Here is a 27836-nt window from a genome sequence, read left to right as displayed (position 1 = left end):
CCCGGGACTGACCCGAAAGATCCTGCGGGCGGCGGCGCGGCGCAGCGCGGTCCATGCCAGGGCGCAGATCCCGCAGAGCAGCACCTCTCCCCAGCCCAGGTGAGCGTTCTCGGCCCAGGTCCGCCTCGACAGCTCCCAACCGCAATCCCCGCAGCCCCGCACGGCCGCCGCCAGGCTACCGTAACCCCGCCGCAACAACAGCCCGTAACCGGGCATGGGCTCGGGAGCCGGCATGGCGATCAGCGCTGCCCGCCCATAGCCCCGCCGCTGCCCGCCGCCGGTTACCGCGCAGGCTCCGCGCTGGGCGGGACGGGGACGGGACTCCCCTCCCCGCCGTTACCGGGGACCTAAGAGCCGCCCCCCAACCACTCCGGGCTCTGCTCGCCCCCTCTCGGGCTCTGCTCGCCCACTCCGGGCCAGATCTGGAGGGGGGGGGGCGGAGAAGGCGCTCAACCCCCGGCGGGAAGCGGCAGCTCATTAGGTGCCCGTTAATCAGCGCGGAGAGGAGCAGCGGCTCATTAGGCGCTGGTTAATCAGCCCAGGCGCCCGCGGAATGAAGTTATATTGCAATTTCTTACTCAAAAAAAAAACCCCAACCCCAAAACCAACCACCCAAAACGCGACTGCTCTCCTGGAGGACGAGCCGTGACAACGGGCTGGAGTCACTCCAGCAGCGACAACCGGAGACAAACGGGAATATTTCGGGCTCAGGAGATGACAATTGATGATCCGACAGCGGAAAACTTCTCTCCCTGCCAAGGGGCACCCCTTTGGGTGGCCACAGCGGGGCTGGAAGGGAGCCCACAGCACCTTGGCAACCTCATCCACCACCACCTGAGCTCCTACAGCCCTCCCCGCTCACAACATCTCACCCTTCAACAAAAAAAAAAACCCCATTGAATTCATGTGATGGGCAAAGAGAAACATTTCCCAAACCTTTCCATTTTTTCATACCTCCCAGCAGGAAAAGACTCATCCCCCTCCTCACAAAGCACGGCAGCAGAAAGGACTCAGGTGTTCCCACCCCCCAGCTCAACTTGGGCACCTGCTGTAATTAAGGAGGCTCTGGAATAATGAGATGCACCTGGAAAATGCAAATACACACGCCCGCCCCAGAGGTCACCCCTGGTGAAAGACCTGACTCAATGCCTCCTCCATAAGGAGATTTCTGTTCCAGGAATCCTTATGTCCATGTTTAAATTAAAAAGTGACACATCCCAGGTTGTGTACAGCCAGCCAACGGGCTCGTTAGGAGAAGTGTGAGTTTAAGACGAAGATTCTCCTAAAATGCCAACACTTAAATTATCTCGTGGTAAAGCACAAGGGGAACCTCAGACCAAAGGCACTGGAGTACTTGGTTTCAGCCACAGAGGAGCAAATGGAGCTCAGCTGTGTCCTAATGGACCAGAACCACCAGCTGAGGGATCCCACCAGAGATAATTCTCCTCCTCCTCCTCCTGGGCCCTCCTGGAACTGTAACCTGACCTGGCTCTATCAGGAAAGAAAAAGACAAAACATTAAATGAGATGATAAAACTCCTTTAAGTCATTCCTCTGAGCGCAGCCGTTCTGCCTTCAGGTCCTCTGGAACCTCTCTAATTAGTCTGGGGCAGCAAGGGGAACACACAACCCCGATCCTCTCCGAGGTCCAGACATGTCCCCCTCTTCTCCCAGGGCCAGCGCTGGCTCCTGCTTATGCCACTTGCTTTTATTGTTTACATTTTTAAGTCAATTTATCATGGCCCATCAAGTGGGTAATGGCTGCCCCGAGCACACAAGCCCCTTTCACATCTCCCTCAGACGGCTCCACAAAGGGAACATTCATTCCAGGCCGGACCATGAATAACCCCCCTCGCTGGAAATCACCCGCTGGTTGAACCAAGCCAAGGAAGGAGACAATGAGGCCTTTCAGAGCAGCCCCAGCCGAGGTGGGCACAAAGGAAACGCCAGCGAGACACATTTACAGTGTAGCACAAACCCCTCTTCTCCCCCTCCCCAAACACAAGCCAAACGCTAATTCGATGAATATATTAGAGTTTGGGGAGGTCCCTGCTGAGGGTTCCACTGGGGGATGGATGGATGTCAACTGATGTCACCGACAGTCCCACCTGCCTGTGACTGTTTAATTATCCCTGTGAGTGACCTTCACTCTGGGATGGCAAAAAATCTAGCACGTGGGTGAGAACAGAGATCAGAGAATGCTACAGGGTTGGGAGGGACCTCTGGAGATCATCTCCTCCAACCCCTTGGCCAAAGCAGGTCCACCCAGAGCAGGTCCCACAGGAACGTGTCCAGGCAGGGTTTGAATGTCTCCAGAGAAGGACCAATTTCAAACAAAAAGATGCTCTCTGCATCTCACACAACACATACAGTGGCCTGAAACACCACCCAGGAGCCCGTGGCTACTGAAAGGCATCACCACATAGCGTTGGGTCACATTACGTCACATTCAACAACTGCCACCACCGTTTCAGAAGGGAGCAGTGACAAGCACAGTGCCACAGGAGGTGCTTTCCTGGCTCCAGGACACGAGCCTCTGCACGTTACCAACCTCAGATTAAGGCTGAGCCTATTACAATCAGATTATTTTTATTCTGGGGGAAGCTTTCCCTCTCACCAGCAGTGACCCCTGCAGCTGCATACGCTTCTTCTAGAGCATGCTGGAGTTAATGGTGGAGTCACGTCAAGGCAGGGTTTGAATGTCTCCAGAGAAGGACCAATTTCAAACAAAAAGATGCTCTCTGCATCTCACACAACACATACAGTGGCCTGAAACACCACCCAGGAGCCCGTGGCTACTGAAAGGCATCACCACATAGCGTTGGGTCACATTACGTCACATTCAACAACTGCCACCACCGTTTCAGAAGGGAGCAGTGACAAGCACAGTGCCACAGGAGGTGCTTTCCTGGCTCCAGGACACGAGCCTCTGCACGTTACCAACCTCAGATTAAGGCTGAGCCTATTACAATCAGATTATTTTTATTCTGGGGGAAGCTTTCCCTCTCACCAGCAGTGACCCCTGCAGCTGCATACGCTTCTTCTAGAGCATGCTGGAGTTAATGGTGGAGTCACGTCAGACTGAAAAGAAATCCATGATTCAGGATGTGATTCTGTGATTCAGCCATGCTTAAAATGAACCTTCATCCTCCTCCCACCCATTTGCCCTCGGTACAGATGACAGGGCTCAGTCCCGGAGTGGAACTAGCTGAATTCCAGAAATTAAGGGGCACGGAGATCCAGAAAAGGCTTTATTAGGAATGTTTAAGGTACAGCGTTGCGCACTCTGGATTCGCACTGGATTTTAAGCAGAGTTCAAGGCCCAGACAAGCCCCAACGAGGGCTTTTCAGCCACCAAATCCCAGCAGCTACGTGTTACACGTGGGTTTAGCACCAGCTTTGCTGGCTGCAAGACCCTGCCACGGCGAGTGACGCCAGACCCACTCGCAGAGGGGGTTTTTCCACGTTACCAGAGAGGCTTCAGACATCAACCCCAGCTCCCAAGGTACCCCAGAGCAGGACCACGGCCTCCCTCCCCTCTCCTCAGGCGCTGGGGGCGTACTGCATGGCCAGCCGGTCAAAGTCATTCTCCTTCAAATCAGAAATAAAAAAATACAATGAAACAAATCTAGAACTTTATACTGAAAACTGAATAAAACCCGCATTTGCTGAAGAGAACACCGCTATCACCGCTCACGGAGGCAGAAGGGATCCTAAGGAGCATGATCACCTTTATCAATTCTCAAGTTTTTTTCAATTTGTTCCATTTTCCCTTCGCTATTATCTTTATCCTTCTTTCCCCCTCCCCAAATTCTCCCTTCCAGAGAAGTGTTTCCACTGCTCAAGCAGAGTGTCTGAGATAACACACTTCTGACACAGATTAAGAGCTCACATGGCAGAGCTGCTCCCTCAGGATGTTCCCAGGTTGGGGTCCATCCCTCCTTCCTTTAACACTTGGCTTGTGTTTTTCACACAAGGGCTAGAAAATTTGCTGGCAAAATGTGACAGAGAAAGACCACGGAGCTGCCCCCTCTGAACTGCAGCCGTCTTCACTGGTAAAGAAGCCACTCACCCCATCAGACACTGGTATGAGGCAGGGCAGATTCTATTTTATATGAGAAAGTAATTAGTACCTTTGCCAGATACTCCTTTATGAAGGGATGATTTTTATGCGCATCTTTCAACTGTGACAAATAGCGATTTGTAACCTGGAGGGGTGAGAGAGAGAAATTTAAATCTCAAGTTTAAAAAATCACGCTTCAATGTGTTTGTTTGCAGTGAGTAAAGACCTGATTTTCTCATTGCCCTCAACGTTAGCAGCCCCAGTTCAAACCAGTAAGACCCCGTGCATACTCCGCACTTAAAAAGTAGACCTTAAACAGTGGGTTTGAGAAATAACCAGTGAGAACTGAACTCAGAACTCAAGAAGTTTCTTCTTCTGCCCAAAGGCCAGAAGTATAAACCATTATCTACACCATCTGTACGTCTACAGAGACTTTACTGAAGGTGTGAGCTCCCCACACCCCAGAACTATTCTATTTTGTTCATGTCAATCCTGATGAGAACCTATAAAACTGCAGAAGCAAAGTTTCCAGTGCACCAGGAACACACAGCCCACCCTGAGCAGTGGGAACAGGCTGCTGGGTACAACAAATCCCACCTCACCTCTGGTGGTTTGCCCAAGTGCTGCGACAGGACCACAAAGTTGATGAGTGTCTCAGGGTGGCCACTGTCCTGTAAAGAAGAAAACCATCTGATCCACCTGATGTGCCATGACCCAGGAGGACAACCAGCACAGAACAAGTTCTGCCCAACCCACAGCTCGATCTGATCCACCTGATGTGCCATGACCCAGGGGGGCAACCAGCCCAGCTCTGCCAGAACAACCTCTGCCCAACCCACAGCTCATTTTACTGGGAAAAAAGAAAGTAGAAGGAAAGGGAGGTCTATACAGTGACCACCCTTAGCGATATATATCGATATATTGGTATTTTCAGGAAGTTTAACAGTGAAAGTTCTTGCTGTTTGAGTTTACAACCCCCTGAGAGCAGATCTGCCTGGTAAAACCAGGAATTACCTTGTCCAAGGCCTCCTGAAGTACTCCCTCTGCGTCGTCCCACTTGCCCTGGGCCATGTAGCAGGCTGCTTGCCCGTTCAGCAGCAGGAGGGTGGAGGAGCATTTGTCTGCCATCTCTTGGAAGATGTAATAAGCATCTTGTAACTTCTCCCCACCCTGCAAAGAGAGGAGACAACATCCACAGCTTCACTACACCTGGACCTTCTTGCCCTGGTTGGAAGGATTAGGGACAAAGTACATTTCTAAGGTGATAAAGCCCAGGTATAAAATGTGTAAGAACCAGCTGGCGTTCATCCGATCTCCTGCAGCACAACAGATCACTGTCAGGCCACGGATGAAAGAAATGCAAAAAATATGAAATATTAACAAGCACTTAAATGATCAAAAGGTGCAGGCTTCCATTCAAAGAGAAGAAAAATCCACTTCAAAAGAACCACTTCAGATGTTTGACGTAATAAAGGGTTATGAAATGAGATTTTTATAATTAAACGTACGTATGGACACCTGGCTCTTCAAAAAGTTCCAGCTTCAGAATGGTTCTAAGTGCAGCATCTTCCACCAGTTTGAGGTGGGATCTCTTGGGGAAACTAAGATCTTATGGGGAAAAAAAAAAAAATAAAAATCTCCATACCAGTTTGAGGTGGGATCTCTTGGGGAAACTAAGATCTTATGGAAAAATCTATCCCCACACCATTGTAAGGCAAGAGAGATTTTGTAACAGAACCAAGTGAATGCTAAGAAAAGAAACCTTAATATAACAGCTTATTTCATGCATAAGCTTGGATTTCACTGAATTTTAGGAGACTGTTTATTTTCAACCACCTGGACCAACAAACTGTCCGGTTTTGTCTGCTCTAAGCAGAGAATTATATTTTTTTTCTTGGAGTTTAATTGCAAGGTCTGGGCGCCGGCGACACCGCAGCTTTCCATTTTATATTCTAACATTTTGTGAATTATTTAAGTGTGGGTTAGCTCTTCCCTGTGTGAGCTGAAGGCTGAGGAGCACAGAAAAAAGGCTGACAAGCACAGAGAATCACAGAATGCTATGGGGTTGGAAGGGAGCTCTGGAGATCATCTCCTCCAACCCCCTGCCAGAGCAGGTCCACCCAGAGCAGGTCCCACAGGAACGTGTCCAGGTGGAGTTTGAATGTCTCCAGAGAAGGAGACTCCACCACCTCCCTGGGCAGCCTCTGCCAGGGCTCTGCCACCCTCAAAGCACAGAAGTTCCTCCTCATGTTCAGGTGGAACTTCTTATGTTCAAGTTACCAATGTTTCCTGTGTATTTGAAAGGAAGGGAAAAAAAAAAAACCAAACCCAAACCCAACAAAAACCTTGCTTGCTTTTCTGAAAGAAAAGAGCAATCAGGAGCAAGACACAGGGAGGTGTTTCTCAGGTGTTGTAGGTGAGGGATCCTCATTTAAGACACTCACTATGGCCAGGTTGACCCAGGCAGTTGCCAGCTGGGTAAGAGTCGCGTCCTCATCCTGCTCCTGCATCTTCTTGAGTTCCTTTCTGCAGAAGCAAAAGCAGGAGTCACAGATGTTTGATGTAATAAAGGGTTACGAAATGAGATTTTTATAATTAAACGCATATATGGACACCTGGCTCTTCAAAAAGTTCCAGCTTCAGAATGGTTACAAGCGCAGCATCTTCCACCAGTTTGAGGTGGGATCTCTTGGGGAAACTAAGATCTTATGGAAAAATCTATCCCCACACCATTGTAAGGCAAGAGAGATTTTGTAACAGAACCAAGTGAATGCTAAGAAAAGAAACCTTAATATAACAGCTTATTTCATGCATAACCTTGGACTTCACTGAATTTTAGGAGACTGTTTATTTTCAACCACCTGGACCAACAAACTGTCCGGTTTTGTCTGCTCTAAGCAGAGAATTATATTTTTTTTCTTGGAGTTTAATTGCAAGGTCTGGGCGCCGGCGACACCGCAGCTTTCCATTTTATATTCTAACATTTTGTGAATTATTTAAGTGTGGGTTAGCTCTTCCCTGTGTGAGCTGAAGGCTGAGGAGCACAGAAAAAAGGCTGACAAGCACAGAGAATCACAGAATGCTATGGGGTTGGAAGGGAGCTCTGGAGATCATCTCCTCCAACCCCCTGCCAGAGCAGGTCCACCCAGAGCAGGTCCCACAGGAACGTGTCCAGGTGGAGTTTGAATGTCTCCAGAGAAGGAGACCCCACCACCTCCCTGGGCAGCCTCTGCCAGGGCTCTGCCACCCTCAAAGCACAGAAGTTCCTCCTCATGTTCAGGTGGAACTTCTTATGTTCAAGTTACCAATGTTTCCAGTGTATTTGAAGGAAGGGAAAAAAAAAAAAAAACTTCTTATGTTCAAGTTACCAATGTTTCCTGTGTATTTGAAAGGAAGGGAAAAAAAAAAAACCAAACCCAAACCCAACAAAAACCTTGCTTGCTTTTCTGAAAGCCTGATGTGAAAAGAGCAATCAGGAGCAAGACACAGGGAGGTGTTTCTCAGGTGTTGTAGGTGAGGGATCCTCATTTAAGACACTCACTATGGCCAGGTTGACCCAGGCAGTTGCCAGCTGGGTAAGAGTCGCGTCCTCATCCTGCTCCTGCATCTTCTTGAGTTCCTTTCTGCAGAAGCAAAAGCAGGAGTCACAGATGTTTGATGTAATAAAGGGTTACGAAATGAGATTTTTATAATTAAACGCATATATGGTTACCTCGGTCTGCAAAAAGTTCCAGCGTCAGAATGGTTACAAGCACAGCATCTTCCACCAGTTTGAGGTGGGATCTCTTGGAGAAACCAAGATCTTATGGAAAAATCTATCTCCACACCATTGTAAGGCAAGAGAGGTTTCATAACAGATCCAAGTGAATGCTAAGAAAAAGAAACCTTAATAATGTAAGGTTTTCACATTTTCATTTCAATATTTTACTGTTACGATCTGTGAAAAGACCTCCCCATTCTACCTCCCCGGGGGGAGTTAGAAACCCAGGGCTAATCCCACCACACTCTGCTGAAGGTGAGATTAAAGCAGGAGGTCTCCACCTCTTCCTTCAGCTTCAGTACTATCCCCCCAACTTTGGCAATATGAAGAATAAAAACGGTTTGCAGCGCATCCATACCTACACACGAGGTCTTCTGTCTGCTGCAGGTGTTAAAATGCTGATGGTGTTCTTGCTGGGAGACCTTGATAAGAGAATTTTCATCACCTGGCTTAGCCAGGTGATGAAAATTCTCTTATCAAGGTCTCCCAGCAAGAACACCATTAAAAAGTGAAGGGATGTGAACTCACCGAGCCAGATCGAGCCTGTCGAGCTTCAGAAGAATCTGTATCATCATGGCCATGCTGCAAAGAACAAAAACAAAGTGATTTTGACCCTTTTTACCACCTGTTGTGCTTTGCCCGGGGGCAAAGACAGGTGCTGCCAGCAGCCCGGGGATGAGCCTCCTGCCCCGCAGGGAACAAACACAGCGGGGAGGGTTCTCACAGCAGGACCCAGAAGGGAGAAACTTTCTCCCCACTTGTAAAAGACAAAAGGTTCCCCTCAACAATTCTGAGCACACACAAATCAATAAATCAAGATGGTTTTTTTAAGTTTCTCAAGGGAACAATAGGCTTGGTATCGTAGGATGAGCACCAAACAGCTTCCTACAAAAGCCCAAAGTGGTTTCTCAACGGTTTGAAGGCTTTTTAGAGAGAAGCCAGACCTCAGCTGTTTCTGCTCCCTAGGGAGGCCCTTTGCCAGCATGCACTGCCCGATGCCACTCACCACTGGGAGGGTTCTCACAGCAGGACCCAGAAGGGAGAAACTTTCTCCCCACTTGTAAAAGACAAAAGGTTCCCCTCAACAATTCTGAGCACACACAAATCAATAAATCAAGATGGTTTTTTTAAGTTTCTCAAGGGAACAATAGGCTTGGTATCATAGGACGAGCACCAAACCGCTTCCTACAAAAGCTCAAAGTGGTTTCTCAACGGTTTGAAGGCTTTTTAGAGAGAAGCCAGACCTCAGCTGTTTCTGCTCCCTAGGGAGGCCCTTTGCCAGCATGCACTGCCCGATGCCACTCACCACTCCAGGCTCTCCCCTTGGTGCAGAGTACGCAGCGCCGCGTCGGGATTTTTGTCGTGGAAATAGATGGAAGCAGCCATCAGCAAGAAAGTAGTATTGGTTATATCAACGCTTTTTGCCATCTTCTTGTCCAGATCAGCAACAATTGCGTCCCTACGAAGAGCAACGGTAAGAATTTAAGAGCTTTTCGTCACTAAACAAGACAAAAAAATCCTGTCCCCCCAACCCAATTCTGCCTTTGTGGGATTCACTGTGAAACCACAGAAAATCATAATAAAGACGACGCTTCTACAAAGAACTTTCCACGTGGAAACGTATCCCCTGTAGGAGAGGGCTTGAGTTCCAGCTCATTATCAGACGTACCTTTGACTCTCATTTGAAAGATATTCTGCAAACATCCTCACTGCCTGGAGCTCAGGGCAGGCGTTGGCTTTAATTTCATCCAGGACAACACCGTATTTTCTCTGTTCAGGGCAACAAAGTAAAATCTGTGACTTACTAAATTTTCAGAAGGTGGGGAATCGCTCACTTCCCAAAACCTCAGTCAGAAGAAAAACAACAGCAAATTTCTACCTTACATCTCACATCATTCTCTACCAACGCAGCCAAATTTCATAACCCCAAAGAGAACTATTTGGCCATTTTAAAGACAAAACAGCACCTCTCAAAGAGGTCTCGTCAGGTCGTCCTGATCCTACATACAAGATGCTACATTCACAATCACGTTACTGGCAGGGAATGTGGTGTGTTCCTTTTAAAGACAAAACAGCACCTCTCAAAGAGATCTTGTCATGTCATCCTGATACAAGATGCTGCATTCACAGTCACGTTACTGGGAGAGAACACGTTGTGTTCTGGTGCTGAAGGAGGACTCAGACTCACAACCTCCTCGACCCCAGCCCCACACTCACCCTGTGCTGCTGCAAAAGCCCCACTCCCAACCTCACCTGGGCGATGTAGGCTCGGAACAAGAAGACATCCCTCTCCACTTCCTTCTCCGGGTTAGAAGGCTGCAGGGACGACAGGGAACAAGAACCTCTCTCAGGGACCTGTACAACCAATCCTGCAACAGCACAACCCCCCACACGGGACCCCCTCAGGGACACGGGACCCTTCCAACAACACATTCTCGGACCCCCCCACTTCCACTTCCACCCCAGCGTCCCCCTACGAGCGCAGGATGGTGGGAAGCACCAAGAACCGCCTGGGCCAAAGCAGGGAGGGCCGGAGGACGCTCGGGGAGGCCCAGGCGGCTGAGGGGAAGCACCGACCCGCGGGCCAAGGGACACCCCGGCCACCCTCCGAAGCGCCTCACCTTGACCCGCTGCGCCTCGTTGATGGCGGTCTGGTAGGCCCCGATGTAGAAGCTGTTCTTCACGTCGAAGAGCTCGTCGGCTTCTCCACCCTGACCAGCAGGGCCCGCACCCGCCCCAGACGCCATTTCCCCGCCTCAGACACGTCTCCGGAAGCAGCTGAGCCGCGGCGGCTGCCGGGAGCCGCAGTCTCCATGGCGACCGCCCGCGCCAGCCAATAGGCACGCAGGGAGGTGAAAACGTCACCCCAGCGCCGGAAGTGGCCGCCGGCAAGGTATGCTGGGAGGGGTGTTAGCCAATGAGGGGAGGCGGACGCGCAGGGTGACGCACATCCGGTAGCGCCTGGTGCAGGTGGAGGCGGCCATGGCGGAGTTCCGGGCGCTGGGGCTGTCGCCGTGGCTGGCGGAGCAGGCGCGGCAGGTGGGGCTGAGCCGGCCCACGCCCGTGCAGGCCGCCTGCATCCCCCCCGTGCTGCAGGGTGAGCTCCCCCGCTTCCCCGTCCCGCTCCCGGTACCGCCGTTAACGGCCGCTGACCGTTCCCCATGCTTCTCCCTCCCCCGCAGGCCGCGACTGCCTGGGCTGCGCCAAGACGGGCAGCGGGAAGACGGCGGCCTTCGTGCTGCCGGTGCTGCAGGTGCTCTCCGAGGATCCCTACGGCATCTTCTGCCTGGTGCTGACGCCCACCAGGTGCGGAAACGGCCACGGGAGGGCTCGGACCGGGAGAACCGCGTCCTGGAAGGCCCCGCCGCGGCGGCCCGGCCCCGTTTAAACTCTCTCCTCCCCGGCAGGGAGCTGGCCTACCAGATCGCCGAGCAGTTCCGTGTCCTGGGGAAGCCCCTCGGCCTGAAGGACTGCGTGGTGGTGGGCGGCCTGGGTGAGTGTTGCTGCCCCGGGGGTGGGAGTCTCCCCCGGCCCCGGGGGTAGATTTGACCGGGTTGACCCATCAGAAGGACAGACGGTCCCTCCCTCCCCCCTCTTATCTGCCAAATCCCAGGAGACAGGACAAGGGGAAATGGCCTCAAGTTGCCCCAGGGGAGGTTTAGATTGGATGTTGGGAAACATTTCTTCATGGAAAGGGTTATCCAGCATTGGAATGGGCTGCCCAGGGAAGGGGTTGAGGCACCATCCCTGGAGGTGTTCAGAAGACGGGTTGACATGGTCCTCAAGAATATGGTTTATTGATTTTTTTATTGCTTATTTCTTATTTATTTTTTTGTCGGAGTTAGGCCGATGGTTGGACTAGATGATCTTTAAGGTCCCTTCCAACCCAGACGATTCTATGATTCTCTAAGGGAGAGGAAAAGATAAAAGAGATTTATGAGTTTAGAAAAAAACTAAACTACTTTAATGAAAATAATGAAATAATGATAGGAAGAAAAGAAAAAAAATTACTCTATATACAGAACTGTATCAAGCTTCCAGGATGATGATCCCCTCACCAGCAGGCGCAGGGGAAGGTCCCAGGCTGGGCTCGGTGAGGGACAGGAGCCTGGTTCTGGATCTGGAGTCAGGAATGCTCGGATGGGGATCAAAGGCAGAGGAACAGACATTGGCCATTGAAGGAAGAGAGTTGACCCTTTGATCCCTCAGCTTTTATCCTGAGGATGATGCAGATGGGATGGAATACCCTGTTGGTCAGGTTTGGGTCACCTCTCCACACCATTCCTTGGTATAACCAGGTCTTATCACTCTGAGAGTGAACAGTTTCTGAACAATACGCTGTTAATTTAGTTAGTTAGAAGAGGCCCAGCTAAAACTGTAAAATTACTGAACAGAAAATGAGTTGTTTTACCTCAAACCAGGACACCAATACGGGGTGTCTAGAGCTCTTGTTCCGGGGAGGCTCTTGTTCCACGCCGTTGTTTTCTCCGTGCTGAGGAGCTGTTACCTGGTGCCCGAGGTGGCGGGGGCTGGTGGGAATAAGGAGAGTGACGTTTTTCCAGCTTTACAGACTAAAAACCTCACCTTTCTTCTGTGGCTCTGGGTGCAGACATGGTGGAGCAGGCGCTGGAGCTCTCCCGGAAACCCCACGTGGTCATCGCGACGCCCGGCCGGCTGGCAGATCACCTCCGCAGCTCCAACACTTTCAGCCTCAAAAAAATAAAGTTCTTGGTAAGGCAGTTTTCTAGGAGGTTTTTTTTCTTCTTTTTTTTAACCGCTTTTAAGATTTTTAGCTCTGTAGGCGCGCACGCTGGCCGTCCCGTTTATTTTTGGCTGTGCCCAGGTTTTGGATGAAGCTGACCGGCTGTTGGAGCAGGGCTGTGCTGACTTCACCCCGGACCTGGAGGTGATTTTGGATGCTCTCCCAGCACGCAGACAGACCTTGCTGTTCAGTGCCACGCTGACCGACACGCTGAAGGAGCTGCAGGGCCTGGCTGCCAACAGACCCTTCTTCTGGGAGGCTGAATCCCAGTAAGTCTTCGCCCCCTCTACAGAGATCTTTCATCTCCATTCCCTCGTGTCCCTGCTGTCTTTCCCTTCTGGTTCCATCTTGTTATGGTTTTGAGAAAACCCCTAACAATTTATTGTTGTTTAGACAATTATTCTGTCACCCCATGAGTCCTCCCAACCTGGAAAGAGGAATTGGGGAACAAAGAACCACAAGGGTTGAACTATAAATAGATTTAGTAGACTAAGACTAAATAATACTGGATTTTTAGTATTTTTGTTAATTAATCCTGATGCTAATATAAGGTATACAAGAATATACTTAGCTCATTCTATCAGCAGGAGCTCTGCACTCCCAGCAGGGACAGCAAGTGTGGGATGCTGCGAGTGCAATGCACTCCCAGCAGGGACAGCAAGTGTGGGACGCTGTGAGTGCAATGGCTTCAGGTGGAAGGGAAGGGCTCAGGGTTGCAGCACCGGGGCAAGGAGTTCTCTGGACCCCCCACCATCAAGGGAGAGAGAGCTACGCAGCAAATTTTTCTAATTTCTATTGAATTTGAAGTTTGTGGTGTGAAATAATCCTGTTGCCCAGCCTGGGTCGAGTGCTAAGACCTGGAATCTCACAGAGCCTGGCTGGCTTTAAAGCAAATATTTTCATGAATTCGGACACTAGAGTCTTCTAAAAGTGCAGTTTTCCCCAGTGTTAGAAGAGAAGTTGGTCCTGTGCCTCCCAACCCAGGACACATCTTCACTTTACAAACTGGTGCTTCACCTTCTCCCACCAGGGTGCGGACGGTGGAGGAACTGGACCAGCGCTACTTGCTCGTACCTGAAGCCATCAAGGATGCTTACCTTGTCCATCTCATCCAGACCTTCCAGGACGAGCACGACGACTGGTCTATCATTATCTTCACCAAAACCTGCAAGTGAGTGGCTTTACTCCTCACAATTGGAGCTAGATGTTGGACTAGATGATCTCCAGAGGTCCCTTCCAACCCCGTATCATTCTGTGATTGCTCTTAGTGTGTGCGTGTGACTTTATTTTTCTAGTTGGGGTTGGAAACCCCCACTTTATTGGGTGTTGGGCTGGGGTGGTATTTGCTTCCTAGTCTGTTCTGAAATTTGGTAGAGAAACACTTTTTGCTGAGCGCCGTATCATTCTGTGATTGCTCTTAGTGTGTTTGTGTGACTTTGTTTCTAGTTGGGGTTGGAAATCCCCACTTTATTGGGTGTTGGGTTGGGGTGGTATTTGCTTCCTTAGTCTGTTCTGAAATTTGGTAGAGAAACACTTTTTGCTTTGAGCAGTCTCGGGGGTGAGCAGGTGCAGGGTGGGTGTCTCATTCCCTACCTCCATCAGAGCACTCCAGTAATTAGCAGTGTTGTGGTAATTATAGCGTGAGGGCTCCTCGAGGAACCCTGGCTCTGTCCTCATCTGTCAGCTTTATGTTTTGTTGTTTTTTTTTTCCTTCAAGGGACTGTCAGGTCTTGAACATGATGCTGAGGAAATACAACTTCCCTTCTGTAGCTCTGCATTCCATGATGAAACAGGTGAGCGATGGACCGATGTGGGCGCCGGATGCTTCAGCTCCATCCCCAAACCAGGTGTCTCCCCCCGTCCTGCAGCTCCCGTGGATCACAACGTCCCTCACACAAACTTCTCTCTTCGCAGCGACAACGATTTGCAGCTTTAGCAAAGTTCAAGTCCAGCATCTTTAAGATTCTCATTGCCACGGATGTTGCTGCCAGGTGAGGGACGTGGTTGGGACAAGAGGAAATGGCCTCACGATGTGCCAGGGAGGGTTTAGGGTAGATATTAGGAAAAATTTCTTTACAGAGAGGGTTATCAAGAACTGGAAGAGGTTGCCTGGGGAAGTGGAGTTGCCATCCCTGGAGGGATTTAAAGTCGGGCAGACGTGGTGCTGAGGGACGTGGGTTAGTGGTGGCTTGGGCAGGGTTGGGTTGATGGTTGGACTCGATGATCTTGAAGGTCCCTTCCAACCTGGATGATGGGTTTAAATCCCCCCCGTTGGGTAGCACGGGATTGTTCACTTCCATTGTAGAATGTCCCTGAGCTGTCTTCTGGAGCTGTCTGTGTGTGATGGAGCTTGATCTGCTGCACCAGGGGGGTGTGTGCTAGAAGGAGAATGATTTCCACGAGGCTTCATGTGTTTTCTCTGGGTCTAGGAGGGAAGAGCAGGCTGCAGGGTGACACTGTGGTTTGGGACTAGTGGAGAATTGAACAAGGAAAGAGCTTCTCCTAGAACTGACCCAAGCCAATAAGGAGAGTCCCATATTAATGAGAATATGGGGCTCTTGGAGAAAGCAGAGGACAGGAACTGCATGGATTAAATGAGTGTTCCTTAACTTCTGTTCTCTTTCCCTGCCTTGCAGAGGTTTGGACATTCCTACAGTACAAGTTGTCATCAATCACAACACTCCTGGCCTGCCAAAAATCTACATTCACCGGGTTGGCCGGACGGCCCGGGCGGGTGAGTGGGGAAAAGCTGCTGTTTGCTGGCTGGAACTGGGGGTCCCAGAGCTGGGGAAGAGCCCTGAAGGGGTGTGAGGAGGCTTCACAGTGGCTGCAGCGCAGGCTTTTCAGTCAGTGCTGGATCTGCTCAGCCTTAAGATTTCAGCCATGGCTCCCCCTGACTTGTGTCTGATCCGCACCAAGAGCTAACTCCTTTTTCAGAGCAAATAAAGCCCCCTCTGAACACCCTGTCACCATAATGTGCTGGGCTGATGCCTGGGGATGGATGGAATTTGGCGTGGGTTGGGCTTCACCTCCCTCTGCCTGTCGAGATTCATCCATCACCCTGTTTTCATCCCCCAGGTCGGAAAGGGATCGCGATTACCCTGGTGACACAGTACGACATCCACCTCGTCCACGCTATCGAGGAGGAAATCAGTAAGTAGAGCACCATAAACACTGCTAAAACGTGGGATCCTGTGTGCTGCTTTGTGCTTGTGGTACTCGCAGCACTGATTCCCTGAGTGCAGAATGTACCAGCCAGAACATCCACATAAAATGCTGTCTCTTCCTTGTGTGGCTGAGGCTCAGAAAGGAGCAGGAGCTTTTGAATCCCCATCAGCTTTGATTCTGCTGTTGTGGGTGTCAGGCGTGAAGGTGTTTGTCCTCCTGCCTTTTTCTGGTGGAGGAGAAACTGTGTTGAACTCTCTCTGTAACCTTTTTATTAAAGCAGCCACCTTCTTCCTTACTTCCTCACCACTCTGTGTGCTCTGGGGAACCGTAGGCAGAGGGGAGGATTTAATCCCATGTTGTAGGCCTGAAGGAGTGGGAGTGATCACAGCTTATGACAACAAATCCACTGATAATCACTGGAATTATACTGGGTTTTTTACTGGTTTTGGTAACCAACCGTGCTCTGTGAATGTCTCGCCCTGATTTAGAGCTGAAGCTGCAGGAGTTCTCCGTGGAGGAGCAGTTGGTGCTTAACATTGTCACCCAAGTGAACGTCACCAGGAGGCAATGTGAAATTGTGAGTGTCCCAACATGAAGCCCCTTTGTCCAGGGGGGGCTGGAGCTCTTGGGCAGCTGGGGGTAACCAGGAGATCCCTTGCAGTTGAACGTACCTCGCTGGGTACACAGCTTTGCTCCTGAGCACATAAATAGGAATTCTTGTTCCTCTTTCTAGGGGATGTCACCCAAGTGAACGTCACCAGGAGGCAATGTGAAATTGTGAGTGTCCCAACATGAAGCCCCTTTGTCCAGGGGGGGCTGGAGCTCTTGGGCAGCTGGGGGTAACCAGGAGATCCCTTGCACTTGCTGGGTACACAGCTTTGCTCCTGAGCACATAAATAGGAATTCTTGTTCCTCTTTCTAGGGGAATCATAGAATCCTAGAATGGGTTGGGTTGGGAGGGACCTTAAAGGCCACCCAGGGACACCTCCCACCAGCCCAGGTTGCTCCAAGCCCCCTCCAACCTGCCCTTGAACCCCTCCAGGGATGGGGCAGCCACAGCTTCTCTGGGCAACCTGGGCCAGGCTCTCACCACCTGGCAAAGAACTTCCCCAGATTTTCTCTCAATCTCCCCTCTTTCAGTGTCAAACCCTTCTCCCTCGTCCTGTCGCTTCACTCAAAGCACTTGGATGTGTGTGTGTCTTTCAGTGTCAAACCTTTCCCCCTCGTCCTGTTGCTTCATTCAAAGCACTTGGATGTGTGTGTGGGGAGGGTTGTTTTAATTATCTTCCCTGGATTTGCTCTATTATTGCACGGTTTTATGCTGAGTGTTGAGTCCTTTGTGGGGGTGGAAGGCCCACAGGCTCCCAAACCTGTGCTTCTCACACTGAGGTTCTGTGACCCTTCAGAGCTGCTCTGCTTTTCTCCCTCTCAGACGCGGTTACCGATGGCCCTGCTGTATTTTTGCTTTGACAGGAACTGGAGGGAACGGATTTTGACGAGAAGAAAGAAATAAATAAGCGGAAACAAATGATCCTTGAAGGGAAGGTGAGAGTTGCTGCTACAGAAACTACGATCGGGGGCTGGTACAACGCCATCGTTGTGGAACAGGAGTGACAGCTCCTGTGGTGTGTCCACCTGACTCCCCTTTGGGGAGTTTATCTTAAAGGGAGGTTGAAAGTTTATCTTAAAGGGAGACCAATATTAAAAAGTGCTTTGAAGTAGTGTCTGACTTTTGCATCCTGCTCAGTCACGGGCTGGAGGGCAGCCTGGGCATCTAGGAAAGGCAAAGGGGTTGGCACTGGCCGTGTCACTGATGTCCTGGCATTTGCCATTGCAGGATCCGGATCTGGAGGCAAAAAGGAAAGCAGAGCTGGCCAAGATCAGGAAGAAAAACAAGGAATGCCGTGAGAAGGTCCAGCAGACGCTGCAGAAGAAAAAGCAGCTGCAGCTGAAGAGGAAACTGCAGAAGAAGATGGAGCGACGGAACAAGGCGCGAGCTGCGGAGGAGAAATAACATCCCTCGGCTCAGACTGCCCTGATGCTGCTGCTGGTTTGGGAATTCCGGGATCTAACGCGGTTTAATGTGGACATTTCTGACCTGAAATCGGGGTTGGAGAGTACGGGGAGGTGGGGAAGGGGGGAAAGGACACTTTTGAACTGTCTCTGTTGTTTTTCCCTCCTGCACAGCGCTGCCGGCTTGAGCCGTTCTCCACAGGCTGGAGATGTCTCTGGAAAAATGTCTCTCAAGAGCACATTTCCTTCCTCCAGCCAAGGAGAGGCCAGACCTGAATCCTTGGTGATGTGAAGGGAAATAAAGATTCCCCTCTCTTTTCTGCCTCCCTTCAGTCATGGCTCCGTCCCTTTCGAGGGCTGGTGCTCGCCACTCGCCTCTTTAATGTATCAACAGATTCTCCCCCTGAGCCAGAGTCTAAAAATACTGTGACAAAATGAGCTCAGCCCCAATCTGTGCCGTGGCCCGGAGTTTTCCGAGAGGAAAATTCCTGAAACACGTGGGGAGGTTGTATTGTGTGCCTGGTCCTGGGGTCTTCTGGGGATAATCCTGTTTTATACACGTAAGTGATGCTCCTGCCTGTGATTCTCTGCCTGGGTTTAGACTCTGGCCCTGGGCTGCTGCCCATGGGGATCTCAGAGTCATGTTTTGGAGGACGGGGGCTGTTTGGGACTCTGTTTTTCTGGTTGATTGCTCAGTTCAAAGAGTCTTTCAGGCACAGAAGAAACCCCAGGAGAAGGATTGCCTTGTTTCTTGTACCACGTGAGAGTAACCAGAGCGGATTGTATTTGGGTCTGCTCTGTAGGTTTTTGGGCCTCCCCGTGCAGATTTGTATCATGTATGTTTGGAACAGGTTCTGCTGGAGGGGGCTGAGCCTCCCCTGAGAACCAGTTGTGTTTCCCTGGGGAGACAGAACTTAAATTCCCCGAGTGGCTGAGGCCAGAGTTTGGCCAGCTCCGTTCTGGTGTCGGGATGGATCCTCAGTGCCTTCTCTAACGGTCAGAGCTCTCTCTGACGCTGTTATTTCTGCCCTCTGGCTTACAAAAATAGGAGGTTTTTTTTATGGTCAGCGCCCAAATAAATATTTATTGCAACAAGTGATTATTTCTGCCCTCTGGCTTACAAAAATAGGGGGTTTTTTATGGTCAGCACCCAAATAAATATTTATTGCAACAAGTGGCTGGATCTTTGACCTTTTCCAACACGTGGGGGAGTTGTGGGATCCTGGGGGCGAGGAGCAGGACTTGTTGGGGCAACCACCTCGGAGATAAAATCGGTGGGGTGAGGATTGAGCTTCTTGTGGGTGTTTTCTCTCTCCATCCCAGCTCCTTTCCTGGGAGCAAGCAGTCTGTGGTGCCCGTGAGTGTGCACAGGGAGGGGAAAGATGGTGTTTCCCTCAGGAAATTCCTGCAGAGGCAGCTCCTGCAGCCTGCCCTGCACCACCACTGCCTGGCACCCGCGGCGGCTGCAGCAGCAGCAGCAGCAAACGGGTTCCTCTCACAGCCCGATGCTTTCTGAATACTAAATGCTGCCACAGCCTCGTGCAGGCTCATTTGTGGAGCAAGCCCCTTAGCTGTAGATCAAAAAAGACACCCCTCTCTGGGACAGGCAGCTCCTGCCTTCCCCGGGGAGGGTGCTGGTGCCACCTTTGAGCGTTGGTTGTTCCCCTTCCTCTGGCAGACGCTTCCCAACCTGCTCTTTATTCCAGCCTGGTGGGGGTTTCTCTGTCTCCTCCCGGCTGTGACGGGTGGGGATTGATCAAGGCTCTCTCCTCTTGAAGCTTTATTCATAATTCCTTTTCATACACCCCTTGTCTTTCAGGAGCAGCCTCTGCTGTGAGGGTGGGACACGTGCGGGAAACGAGAGCTCTCTGTGGCCTGAAGAGATGTTCTCCCTTTGGATAATCAGTCTTGGGAGTGGCCGGGGAGAAAAAGAGGTTGGGGGTGTAGGAAGATGCCTTAAATTCCCAGATTAGGAATTTACATCTTGCCTGGGGGTGACGTTTCTGTATGTGCTGTCAGTGCTGCCCTCCCCCAGGTAGGATATTCCATCCTGGGGTTTTGAAGCCTTGTCAGAAGCCTTTGGGATCTCCCAGGGATATCAGGGTTTCCCTCTCGTCACAGCCCAGATCTTGGCTGTAAACCCCCCTCTCTTCTGCCCTGCTGTGCCCGAGAACAGCCATCACCTCCTGCCCGCTGCCTTCCTCTCCCCCCTCTCCCTCCCCTCCTTCAGCCCCAGCTCCGGGGGGGTTCCCCTGGCTGGGTTGCCATGGAAACTCCTCTCAATTCAGCATCTCTCCCATCACTGCCTCTCCGGCTGCTGAAGGCCAGGTTGGCAAGGGGGGGGGCTGTGTGAGGGGACAGCCCTGTGCCCCCCCAGCCCTCCTCATCCTCCCCTCTCCCCTGGGTGTGAAACCATCACTCTGCCAGCACGTGCTCCTCTGCCTCCCCCCTCGTGGGGCAACGCTTCCCAACCTGCTCTTTATTCCAGCCTGGTGGGGGTTTCTCTGTCTCCTCCCGGCTGTGACGGGTGGGGATTGATCAAGGCTCTCTCCTCTTGAAGCTTTATTCATAATTCCTTTTCATACACCCCTTGTCTTTCAGGAGCAGCCTCTGCTGTGAGGGTGGGACACGTGCGGGAAACGAGAGCTCTCTGTGGCCTGAAGAGATGTTCTCCCTTTGGATAATCAGTCTTGGGAGTGGCCGGGGAGAAAAAGAGGTTGGGGGTGTAGGAAGATGCCTTAAATTCCCAGATTAGGAATTTACATCTTGCCTGGGGGTGACGTTTCTGTATGTGCTGTCAGTGCTGCCCTCCCCCAGGTAGGATATTCCATCCTGGGGTTTTGAAGCCTTGTCAGAAGCCTTTGGGATCCCCTGGGGATATGAGGGTTTCCCTCTCGTCACAGCCCAGATCTTGGCTGTAAAACCCCCTCTCTTCTGCACCACCGTGCCTGAGAACGGCCATTGCCTCCCGCCCGCTGCCTTCCTCTCCCTCCTCTCCCTCCCCTCCTTCAGCCCCAGCTCCGGGGGGTTCCCCTGGCTGGGTTGCCATGGAAACTCCTCTCAATTCAGCATCTCTCCCATCACTGCCTCTCCGGCTGCTGAAGGCCAGGTTGGCAAGGGGGGGGGCTGTGTGAGGGGACAGCCCTGTGCCCCCCCAGCCCTCCTCATCCTCCCCTCTCCCCTGGGTGTGAAACCATCACTCTGCCAGCACGTGCTCCTCTGCCTCCCCCCTCGTGGGGCAATTCTCTCTGCCCTTTACGCCGATGATGCCCGGAGTGGCTGCTCCGTGTGTGTTTAAGGGAATATTTGTCCATTCCTAGAGCGTTTCCCCTTCAAAACTCCTCTCAATTCAGCATCTCTCCCATCGCTGCCTCTCCAGCTGCTGAAGGCCAGGTTGGCAAAGGGGGGGCTGTGTGAGGGGACAGCCCTGTGCCCCCCCAGCCCTCCTCATCCTCCCCTCTCCCCTGGGTGTGAAACCATCACTCTGCCAGCACGTGCTCCTCTGCCTCCCCCCTCGTGGGGCAATTCTCTCTGCCCTTTACGCCGATGATGCCCGGAGTGGCTGCTCCGTGTGTGTTTAAGGGAATATTTGTCCATTCCTAGAGCGTTTCCCCTTCATTTCTGCCCCTCACAAGGAGGAAGAGCCACCTGAGGAGCGCTTCCCAGAAGTTCTGCAGGGAGAAGGGAGAGGCTGGGATCCTCCTGGGTGATAAATCGAGTATTTGATAAATCTCAGGTTTGGTAATGGGGTGCTCGCCTTGGGGAGCTGCCACCCCCTCCGTCTGCGGGTGCTGCATCGGGCAGGGAAGCTCTGGATCCCCCCAGTGAAGAAAAATGCAGCTGCAGTGAGACAGTCTGGGGTAGTCTTTGGGCTGGGCTGTTTGATTTCTCTCTGCTGAGACAGCAGCCCTGCATTGGAGCTCACGTTCCAGCGCTGCAGCCCTTCCCAGCTCCCCCCATCTCCATGAGCATCCAACACGGCTGGACCCCTGGGGTGGGGGGTTCCTCCTGCCCTCCGAAATCTCACCCCACCAGCCTGGGTCAGCCCTGCTTTACCTTTGGATGCTCTTAGCAAACACAAACTCAGCAGAAAAGCTGCTTAACAAGCTTTTCTCCCAGGAATGGCCCTTGTGTGTGATGGGGGGGGGCTCTACCGTCAGGTTACCCGGTAGATGGCAGTTGGTGTGCTCTGGTCACCCTCCCTGCTGGCTCTGGACCTCGTTCAGAGGGAAATAGAGGACAAGGGGAGGCAGTGGGGGGACGAGGCTGCCTGTCCCCAAGCCCTGTCCACGCAGCAGCCGGGTTGGATCCTCCCAGGTCAGCCCTTCAAGCCTCAGCATCTCCCTTTTCTCTCCGGACGGGACCGATCCCGAGTCCCCGCGATGCTCCGTTGAGGCTTTGCTGCCTCCTCCATCCCAGGGCTCTCCCTCCAGCTCCTCGTGGAACCTTCCCCTTCCCTGATGCACCTTAAAGCTCTTCCCTGCCCGGTTTTGCCGATTCAGCTCCGTGTCGGTGGCACACCCTCACTCAGGGCTTGGCTGCAGCTGCCCAAACATGTGTCTCCTCTCTGGGTATGACACACTTGACACTCTTAACTCCCCCAGTTCCTCCTTGCCAGTGGTGTAATTCCAAAAAAAAAAATGGGACAGAGGAAAGGAATACCTGGAATGTTTCTTTTCTTCCCTGAAGCCAGCCTCCCTGCTGGCTCTGTTTAATTCATGCCTGTCCTTCACTCCCTGCAGCAGCTCTGTCTCCTGGGGACACATCCCTGCATGACTTGCTTTGGATTCCTGTCACCTCTGGGAGAAGACTCTTCTCCAGCCCTCCAAAGAGCAGCCGTGAGTGCAGCGTTATCCTGTTGCCGTGGCTCATCCCCATCCCTTCATCCCTGCTCCGTACTTCCCAGTATCATTCTTGAATTCCCAAGCTTGTCACAAGCTGTGCTGCTCCTGTGTTGGGACCCCAGCAGAGGTGGGATTCCTGCCACCAATCTCGAGGCTCAGACACTGTTTTCATCTCCCCGTAACAAGGTCTGGACATCGATATCTCCAGCCCCTAAGGCTCGAGAGAAATGTTTTCTTCCGTCTGTTGCCTGCTGGGATTGGAAACCCTGTTAGCCCAGCATGGGTGGGAACAGAAGGCAGAGCCTCAGCATCCTCGACACAGCATCCTCTCTCACTTCTTGTTCTACCAGCCCTTGGGATAAATAAGCCAGCGACAGGGTGAGGAGCTGCCCCGTTCTCTCCAGAGCACAGGGTGTCACACGTGTGCAGACGGCAGGATGGGGGACGTGAAAGAGGGGTGACAATTCACACTTGTATGGGGGACATGAAAAAGGGCTGACAATTCCCCTTTGTGGCAGCCAATGTCCCCATGAACTATAAAGGGGACACAGGCAGAGGGTAGAGCCCTTCCCTGCCCACCCTGGGGACAGAGGTGACACCAGCCTCCCGTCCCTTTCCACCTGGCAACTTCCTACAGCTGCGGGTGACGGCGGCATCCCAGGAAATTGAATTTGGTACCTTTAATTCTCACTTGGTCGGGCTTGAGCTCAGCAGAGTCCAGGGTGGCTGCGAAGGGCGAGAGCTGAGGGGCAGGGGCTGGTGCTGCTCCTCCGGATTTACCTGTTGCTGGAGCTGCCACGGTCCCTTGTGTCTCAAGCGCCGCTGGCTCCAACCACAAGCGTCTCATTTCCAGCACGATTGGAGTGGTGTGTCCAGCTCTGGGGTCCTCAGCACAGGAAAGACACAGACCTGTTGGAGCAGGTCCAGAGGAGGGTCACATAAATGATGAGAGGGCTGGAGCCCCTCTGCTCTGAGGACAGGCTGAGAGAGTCACAGTTGCTCAGCCCGGAGAAGAGAAGGTCCCAGGGAGACCTTCATTATGGCCTTTCAGTAATTAAAGGAGGCCTTCAGGAAGGATGGGGACAACTTTTTAGCAGGGCGTGTTGCAACAGGACAAGGATAATGGCTTTAAATTGAAAGAGGGAAGATTTAGAAGAAATTTTTTTACAATGAGGGTGGTGAAACGCTGGAACGGGTCACCCAAAGAGGTGGGAGATGCCCCATCCCTGAAGGTTCAGGGTGAGGTTGGATGGGGCTCTGAGCAACCTGAAGATGTCCCTGTTCATTGCAGGGGAGGGGGGACTAGATGACCTTTAAAGGTCCCTTCCAACCCCCACTCTTCTATGATTCCAGCTGCTGCTTTTTGGGCAGGGTGGAGGGAAGCTGGTGGAGGAGGCAGGACCTGATTAGCGCCGTAGCTCCTGTTCTTTTCCCTCGTGGAGCAGAAACTGCCTCCCCGCACCACGATCTAATAAGGGTAATAATTATAAATTACTCTGGGCAAGGGGACCGCGAACCTCACTGGATTTGGGGGCTTTATTACGTGTTTGCGGACATTTTCCAAAGCACACATTTAATTGCCTTCTCTGGTGCACGAGGAAATTGTCTCCCAGTGTGTGCGTGTGGGGGGGTGTGTGTTACACTCGCCTGTGCTGTCAAGTGTAAACAGACCATTTCTGAACTAAAAATAACCTCTCCTCTGAGGAACAGAGCAGCTGATCTCTGCAGCCCAGATGCAGCAGCTCAAAAGGGGTTAGGTCACCTATTTTTCATTAATGGTGCTATTTAATTTCAAATTCCCCCAAGTCTGATCCTTTGGAGATGTAAAACAAAGCGCGGGGCTGCTCTCCTTCCATCAAGAACTTGCTTCGGTGTGTTCTCACACACACAAAAAAAATACAGATATCAAAGAGAATCAGGTTGGTAACTTTGATGTGAGGCTGCCTGAGAAGATAACACACGTTACCAGGGGGCTCTGCAGCAGCTTTTTGGGGAAGAGAAGGATTTTTTGCCTCTCGTTTAAAATCACTCAGTGGACTCAGGGTATTAAGCAGCCTGGCCCACGCTAACCTTTCCTCCTCTTGGCTCTCCAGGCACCCTGGAGATGCTGGTAATTTAAGTCCAACGGTCCTTTTGGGAGGGTAATTATCTGCTTTGAGGAGGAGGAATCAAAGCCCGGGGAGGCGAGGGAGTTTTCGGAGCTGCTGGTGGTCTGCGATGACTCCTGCGTGGACCACGATGACATCCCTCCTCAGCCTTGGAAGGTCTGTGTGGGCATCCGTCAGGTGGAGCTTGCATTAAACACATCTTTTTTATTCTGAGCTTCTATTACTGGCACGTGGTATAACAGCAAAGCTTCATTTTGCATTAAACACATCTTTTTTATTCTGAGCCTCTATTACTGGCACGTGCTGTAACAGCAAAGCTTCATTTGGGGGAGGAAGAACCCCAGGCACCAGTAGAGGTTAGGGGTGGACATGCTGGAAATTACATCCAAGGAGAAGGATCTGGGGGTCCTGGTGGACAGTAAACTATCCCTGAGCCAACAATGGGCCCTTGTGGCCAAGAGGCCAGTGGGATCCTGGGCTGCATAGGGAAGAGTGTGGCCAGGAGGTGGAGGGAGGTCATTCTCCCCCTCTGCTCTGCACTGGGGAGGCCACAACTGGAATCCTGCATCCAGTTCTGGGCTCCCCAGTTCCAGAGAGACAGGGAACTGCCGGAGAGAGTCCAGCGTAGGGCAACAGAGATGATGGAGGGATTGGAGCATCTCCCTGATGAGGAAAGGCTGAGAGAGCTGGGACTCTTGAGCCTGGAGAAGAGAAGGCTGAGGGGAGACCTTATTGATGCTTCCAAGGATCTAAAGGGTGGGTTGAGGGTGGATGGAGCTGGACTCTTTTCAGTGGTTCCCAGTGACAGGACGAGGGGCAACGGGCACAAGCTGGAACAGGGGAAGTTCCACTCAGATATGAGGAAGAACTTCTTTGGGGTGAGGGTGGCAGAGCCCTGGCAGAGGCTGCCCAGGGAGGGTGTGGAGTCCCCTTCTCTGGAGATCTTCAAGCCCCACCTGGATGCTCCTGAGGGATGTGCTCTGGGCAGCCCTGCTCTGGCTGGGGAGTTGGACTGGATGATCTCTAGAAGGTCCCTTCCAACTCCAACAATTCCATGATTCTTTGGCTGAGCTGGTCAGAAGGACCTTGTCTCGGGTCTGGACCCTGAGCAGAGACTCACACCTCGCTGCCGTTCATCAAACGTTGTGCAAAGAGGGAAATGCTGCAAGATTATTTTTATATTTGTTCATCCTGATCTCATACGTGAACCATTTCCCCCCCTGTTCCCTTTATTAATGTTCTGTCTAGGCTTTCTATGAATAATTAAGATCCTAATTTGCCAAAAGAATTAGGTCTCTCAAGGTACCTGCAATCAGTAGCGTTTCTCCTCCAGCGAGGAAGCCGCTGTTATTTGGTTGCTGACAGTAATAGTTACCCTGAGACAGAAGCATACAGCAAACTGCAGCCTGGCCCTTTTTTGTAAGACAAGATTTTCCCCTTTTGAAGGAAGAGAAGCACAAATGGGGAAGGGACGAGGGTTGGAAAGGGGGTGGTGGGGAGGTGTTGGAGCACTGCTCTTCCGAAACACAAGGGAAGCCCTTTTTAACTCCTCACTGGAGCAGGGCAGATGGAATTAGCCTACAGCAGGGCCGCCTCATCGCTAACCGCAGATTTAGGGCATTTGTGGAAATAGCTGGTGATGAATGGGTTTTCATTAGTTTAGAAGAAGGGAAGACTGGAATGGAAAGTGCCTCCCAGAACCATCCGTCAATAAAAGACTTTTAACGAACGCCGAGCACAGGACAGATCTCATCAAAAAGCCACTATTCAGATTGTCCTGGCAAGGAAAAGAATTGCAACCAGCACCCGCCGGGAGGAGCGTAAAGGAAAATGGTCTCTGTTCCCAGTTCCTGACAATGGAGGAGCACAGCCAGGGCTGGGATGTGCTGAGAGAGAGAAGCATCGCTGGCCTCCAGCTACGCCGTGTGCGGGGAAACAGCATCCATCACCTCAGCAGCTCCAATGGCAACACTTCCAGAGGCCAACAGCACCCTTCCTTGGAAGGGGCTGCTCAGGAAACATAGGGAAGGGACTGTTTCTGCTCCTGCTGCAGAAGCGTTGGTTTCACAAGAGCTGAGCGGAGGAATTTGCCCTTAACGACATGGCTGGGTGTAATACATGCCCCCTCCCAGGCAGAATAACAGCTTCCAGGGGGTTACACCCCCTCTGGATATGGTATATCCATCACTTCTCCCAAGGGAATAATGACAGGAGCAGAGGAAATGGTCTAAGGTTGCAGCAGGGTAGGATTAGATTAGATATCAGGAAGAATGACTTTCCTGAGAGGATGGTCATGCACTGGAACAGCCTGCCCAGGGAGGTGGTGGAGTCCCCATCCCTAGAGGGATTTAAGAAATGTGTAGACGTGGCTCTTCAGGGTATGATCTAGTGCCCAAGATTGTCGGGTTGTGTCTGTTTGTGGGTCTTTTTTTTTGTTTTGGTTTTTTTTTTTGGTTGGACTTGATGATCTCAAAGGTCCCTTCCAACTCTAACCATTCTCTGATTCTATGACACGAGGATAAGCAGCAGCCTAGAACTTGTGCTTTTTCATGGCATTATGGGGTTTTTTTCCACTTTTTTAAGGAATCTGGTTGGATGCTGCGTGAAACAAGGATAGCAGGGGATGAGGAGCTGCAGATTCCTTACGTCTGTGACTCGCTGCATGACTTGTAGACCTTCTTGTGCTCAACCAAGACTGTCAGTAGGTCAGCTGCCTTTGCTGTAGGTCTGGGTGGAGTTCTAGGTTGTGATTTGAGGATAGAAAATGCATAAGGGACATGAAGAGGCTTAAGAGCTGGGTCTCACACTCCACTGTTGCCTGGCCCAGGTCCTGGAGAGGATGGTGCTCCATGAAGCTGTCTGAGCTGCTGTCTCAGCTCGCATCTGCCTCTCCCCCACCCCGGAGAGAGTCCTGCTGGGATGTGCAGCAGCTTGAATTGAGTCCTCCCTCTCAGTTCTTGGGAACTGGTGTGAGCGTGGCCTCCATGGGGAGAGATGACTCACCCAGGCGTGGCTCTGGTCAGCCCCCATCAGTGAGCAACACAACACCGGCACCGGCCAAGACACCGGGCTACGAAATTCACTGCCAAAATTTAAGGATCCAGACCCAGCTCCAACCT

At 51.8% G+C, this 27836-nt stretch overlaps 3 protein-coding genes across 4 annotated transcripts in view; 1 reads left to right on the top strand and 2 right to left on the bottom strand.

Moving 5' to 3' along the window:
• CERS1 (ceramide synthase 1) overlaps nt 1-302 on the bottom strand; it is a 15421-nt gene extending 15119 nt beyond the window's left edge. The window contains exon 1 of the mRNA XM_014938715.1: nt 13-302. Within this exon, the coding sequence (XP_014794201.1) occupies nt 13-234 (222 nt within the window). The 5' untranslated portion in view covers nt 235-302. The remainder of the gene's footprint in view (nt 1-12) is intronic.
• A 2935-nt stretch (nt 303-3237) lies between these two features.
• COPE (coatomer protein complex subunit epsilon) lies at nt 3238-10608 on the bottom strand. Of its 2 annotated transcripts, none has more exons than XM_014938270.1 (10): nt 10444-10608; nt 10076-10138; nt 9492-9592; nt 9129-9281; nt 8351-8404; nt 7604-7685; nt 5077-5232; nt 4665-4733; nt 4133-4207; nt 3238-3590 (listed from the first exon to the last, which is right to left on the bottom strand). In XM_014938270.1, the coding sequence occupies exons 1-10, from the start codon at nt 10567-10569 to the stop codon at nt 3543-3545; spliced, it is 927 nt and encodes a 308-aa protein (XP_014793756.1). In that variant the 5' UTR covers nt 10570-10608; the 3' UTR covers nt 3238-3542. The 2 variants fall into 2 exon arrangements, with proteins under 2 accessions (XP_014793756.1, XP_014793765.1); XM_014938279.1 differs by lacking the exon at nt 7604-7685 and adding an exon at nt 6507-6588 and having other exon boundaries at nt 10444-10593.
• Nucleotides 10609-10783: 175 nt separating this feature from the next.
• DDX49 (DEAD (Asp-Glu-Ala-Asp) box polypeptide 49) lies at nt 10784-18864 on the top strand. The gene is made up of 13 exons (XM_014938752.1): nt 10784-10919; nt 11005-11128; nt 11230-11315; nt 12432-12553; nt 12666-12853; nt 13615-13755; nt 14302-14377; nt 14499-14575; nt 15221-15318; nt 15663-15737; nt 16241-16329; nt 17226-17297; nt 17590-18864. Exons 1-13 carry the CDS (start codon nt 10805-10807, stop codon nt 17764-17766), a joined length of 1440 nt encoding a protein of 479 aa, XP_014794238.1. The 5' UTR covers nt 10784-10804; the 3' UTR covers nt 17767-18864.
• Nucleotides 18865-27836: the final 8972 nt, after the last annotated feature.

The sequence above is a fragment of the Calidris pugnax genome, unplaced genomic scaffold (genome assembly GCF_001431845.1).
Source record: "Calidris pugnax isolate Ruff unplaced genomic scaffold, ASM143184v1 scaffold46, whole genome shotgun sequence".
Classification (NCBI taxonomy): domain Eukaryota; kingdom Metazoa; phylum Chordata; class Aves; order Charadriiformes; family Scolopacidae; genus Calidris; species Calidris pugnax.
This window is presented reverse-complemented; position numbering and strand designations above follow the sequence as displayed.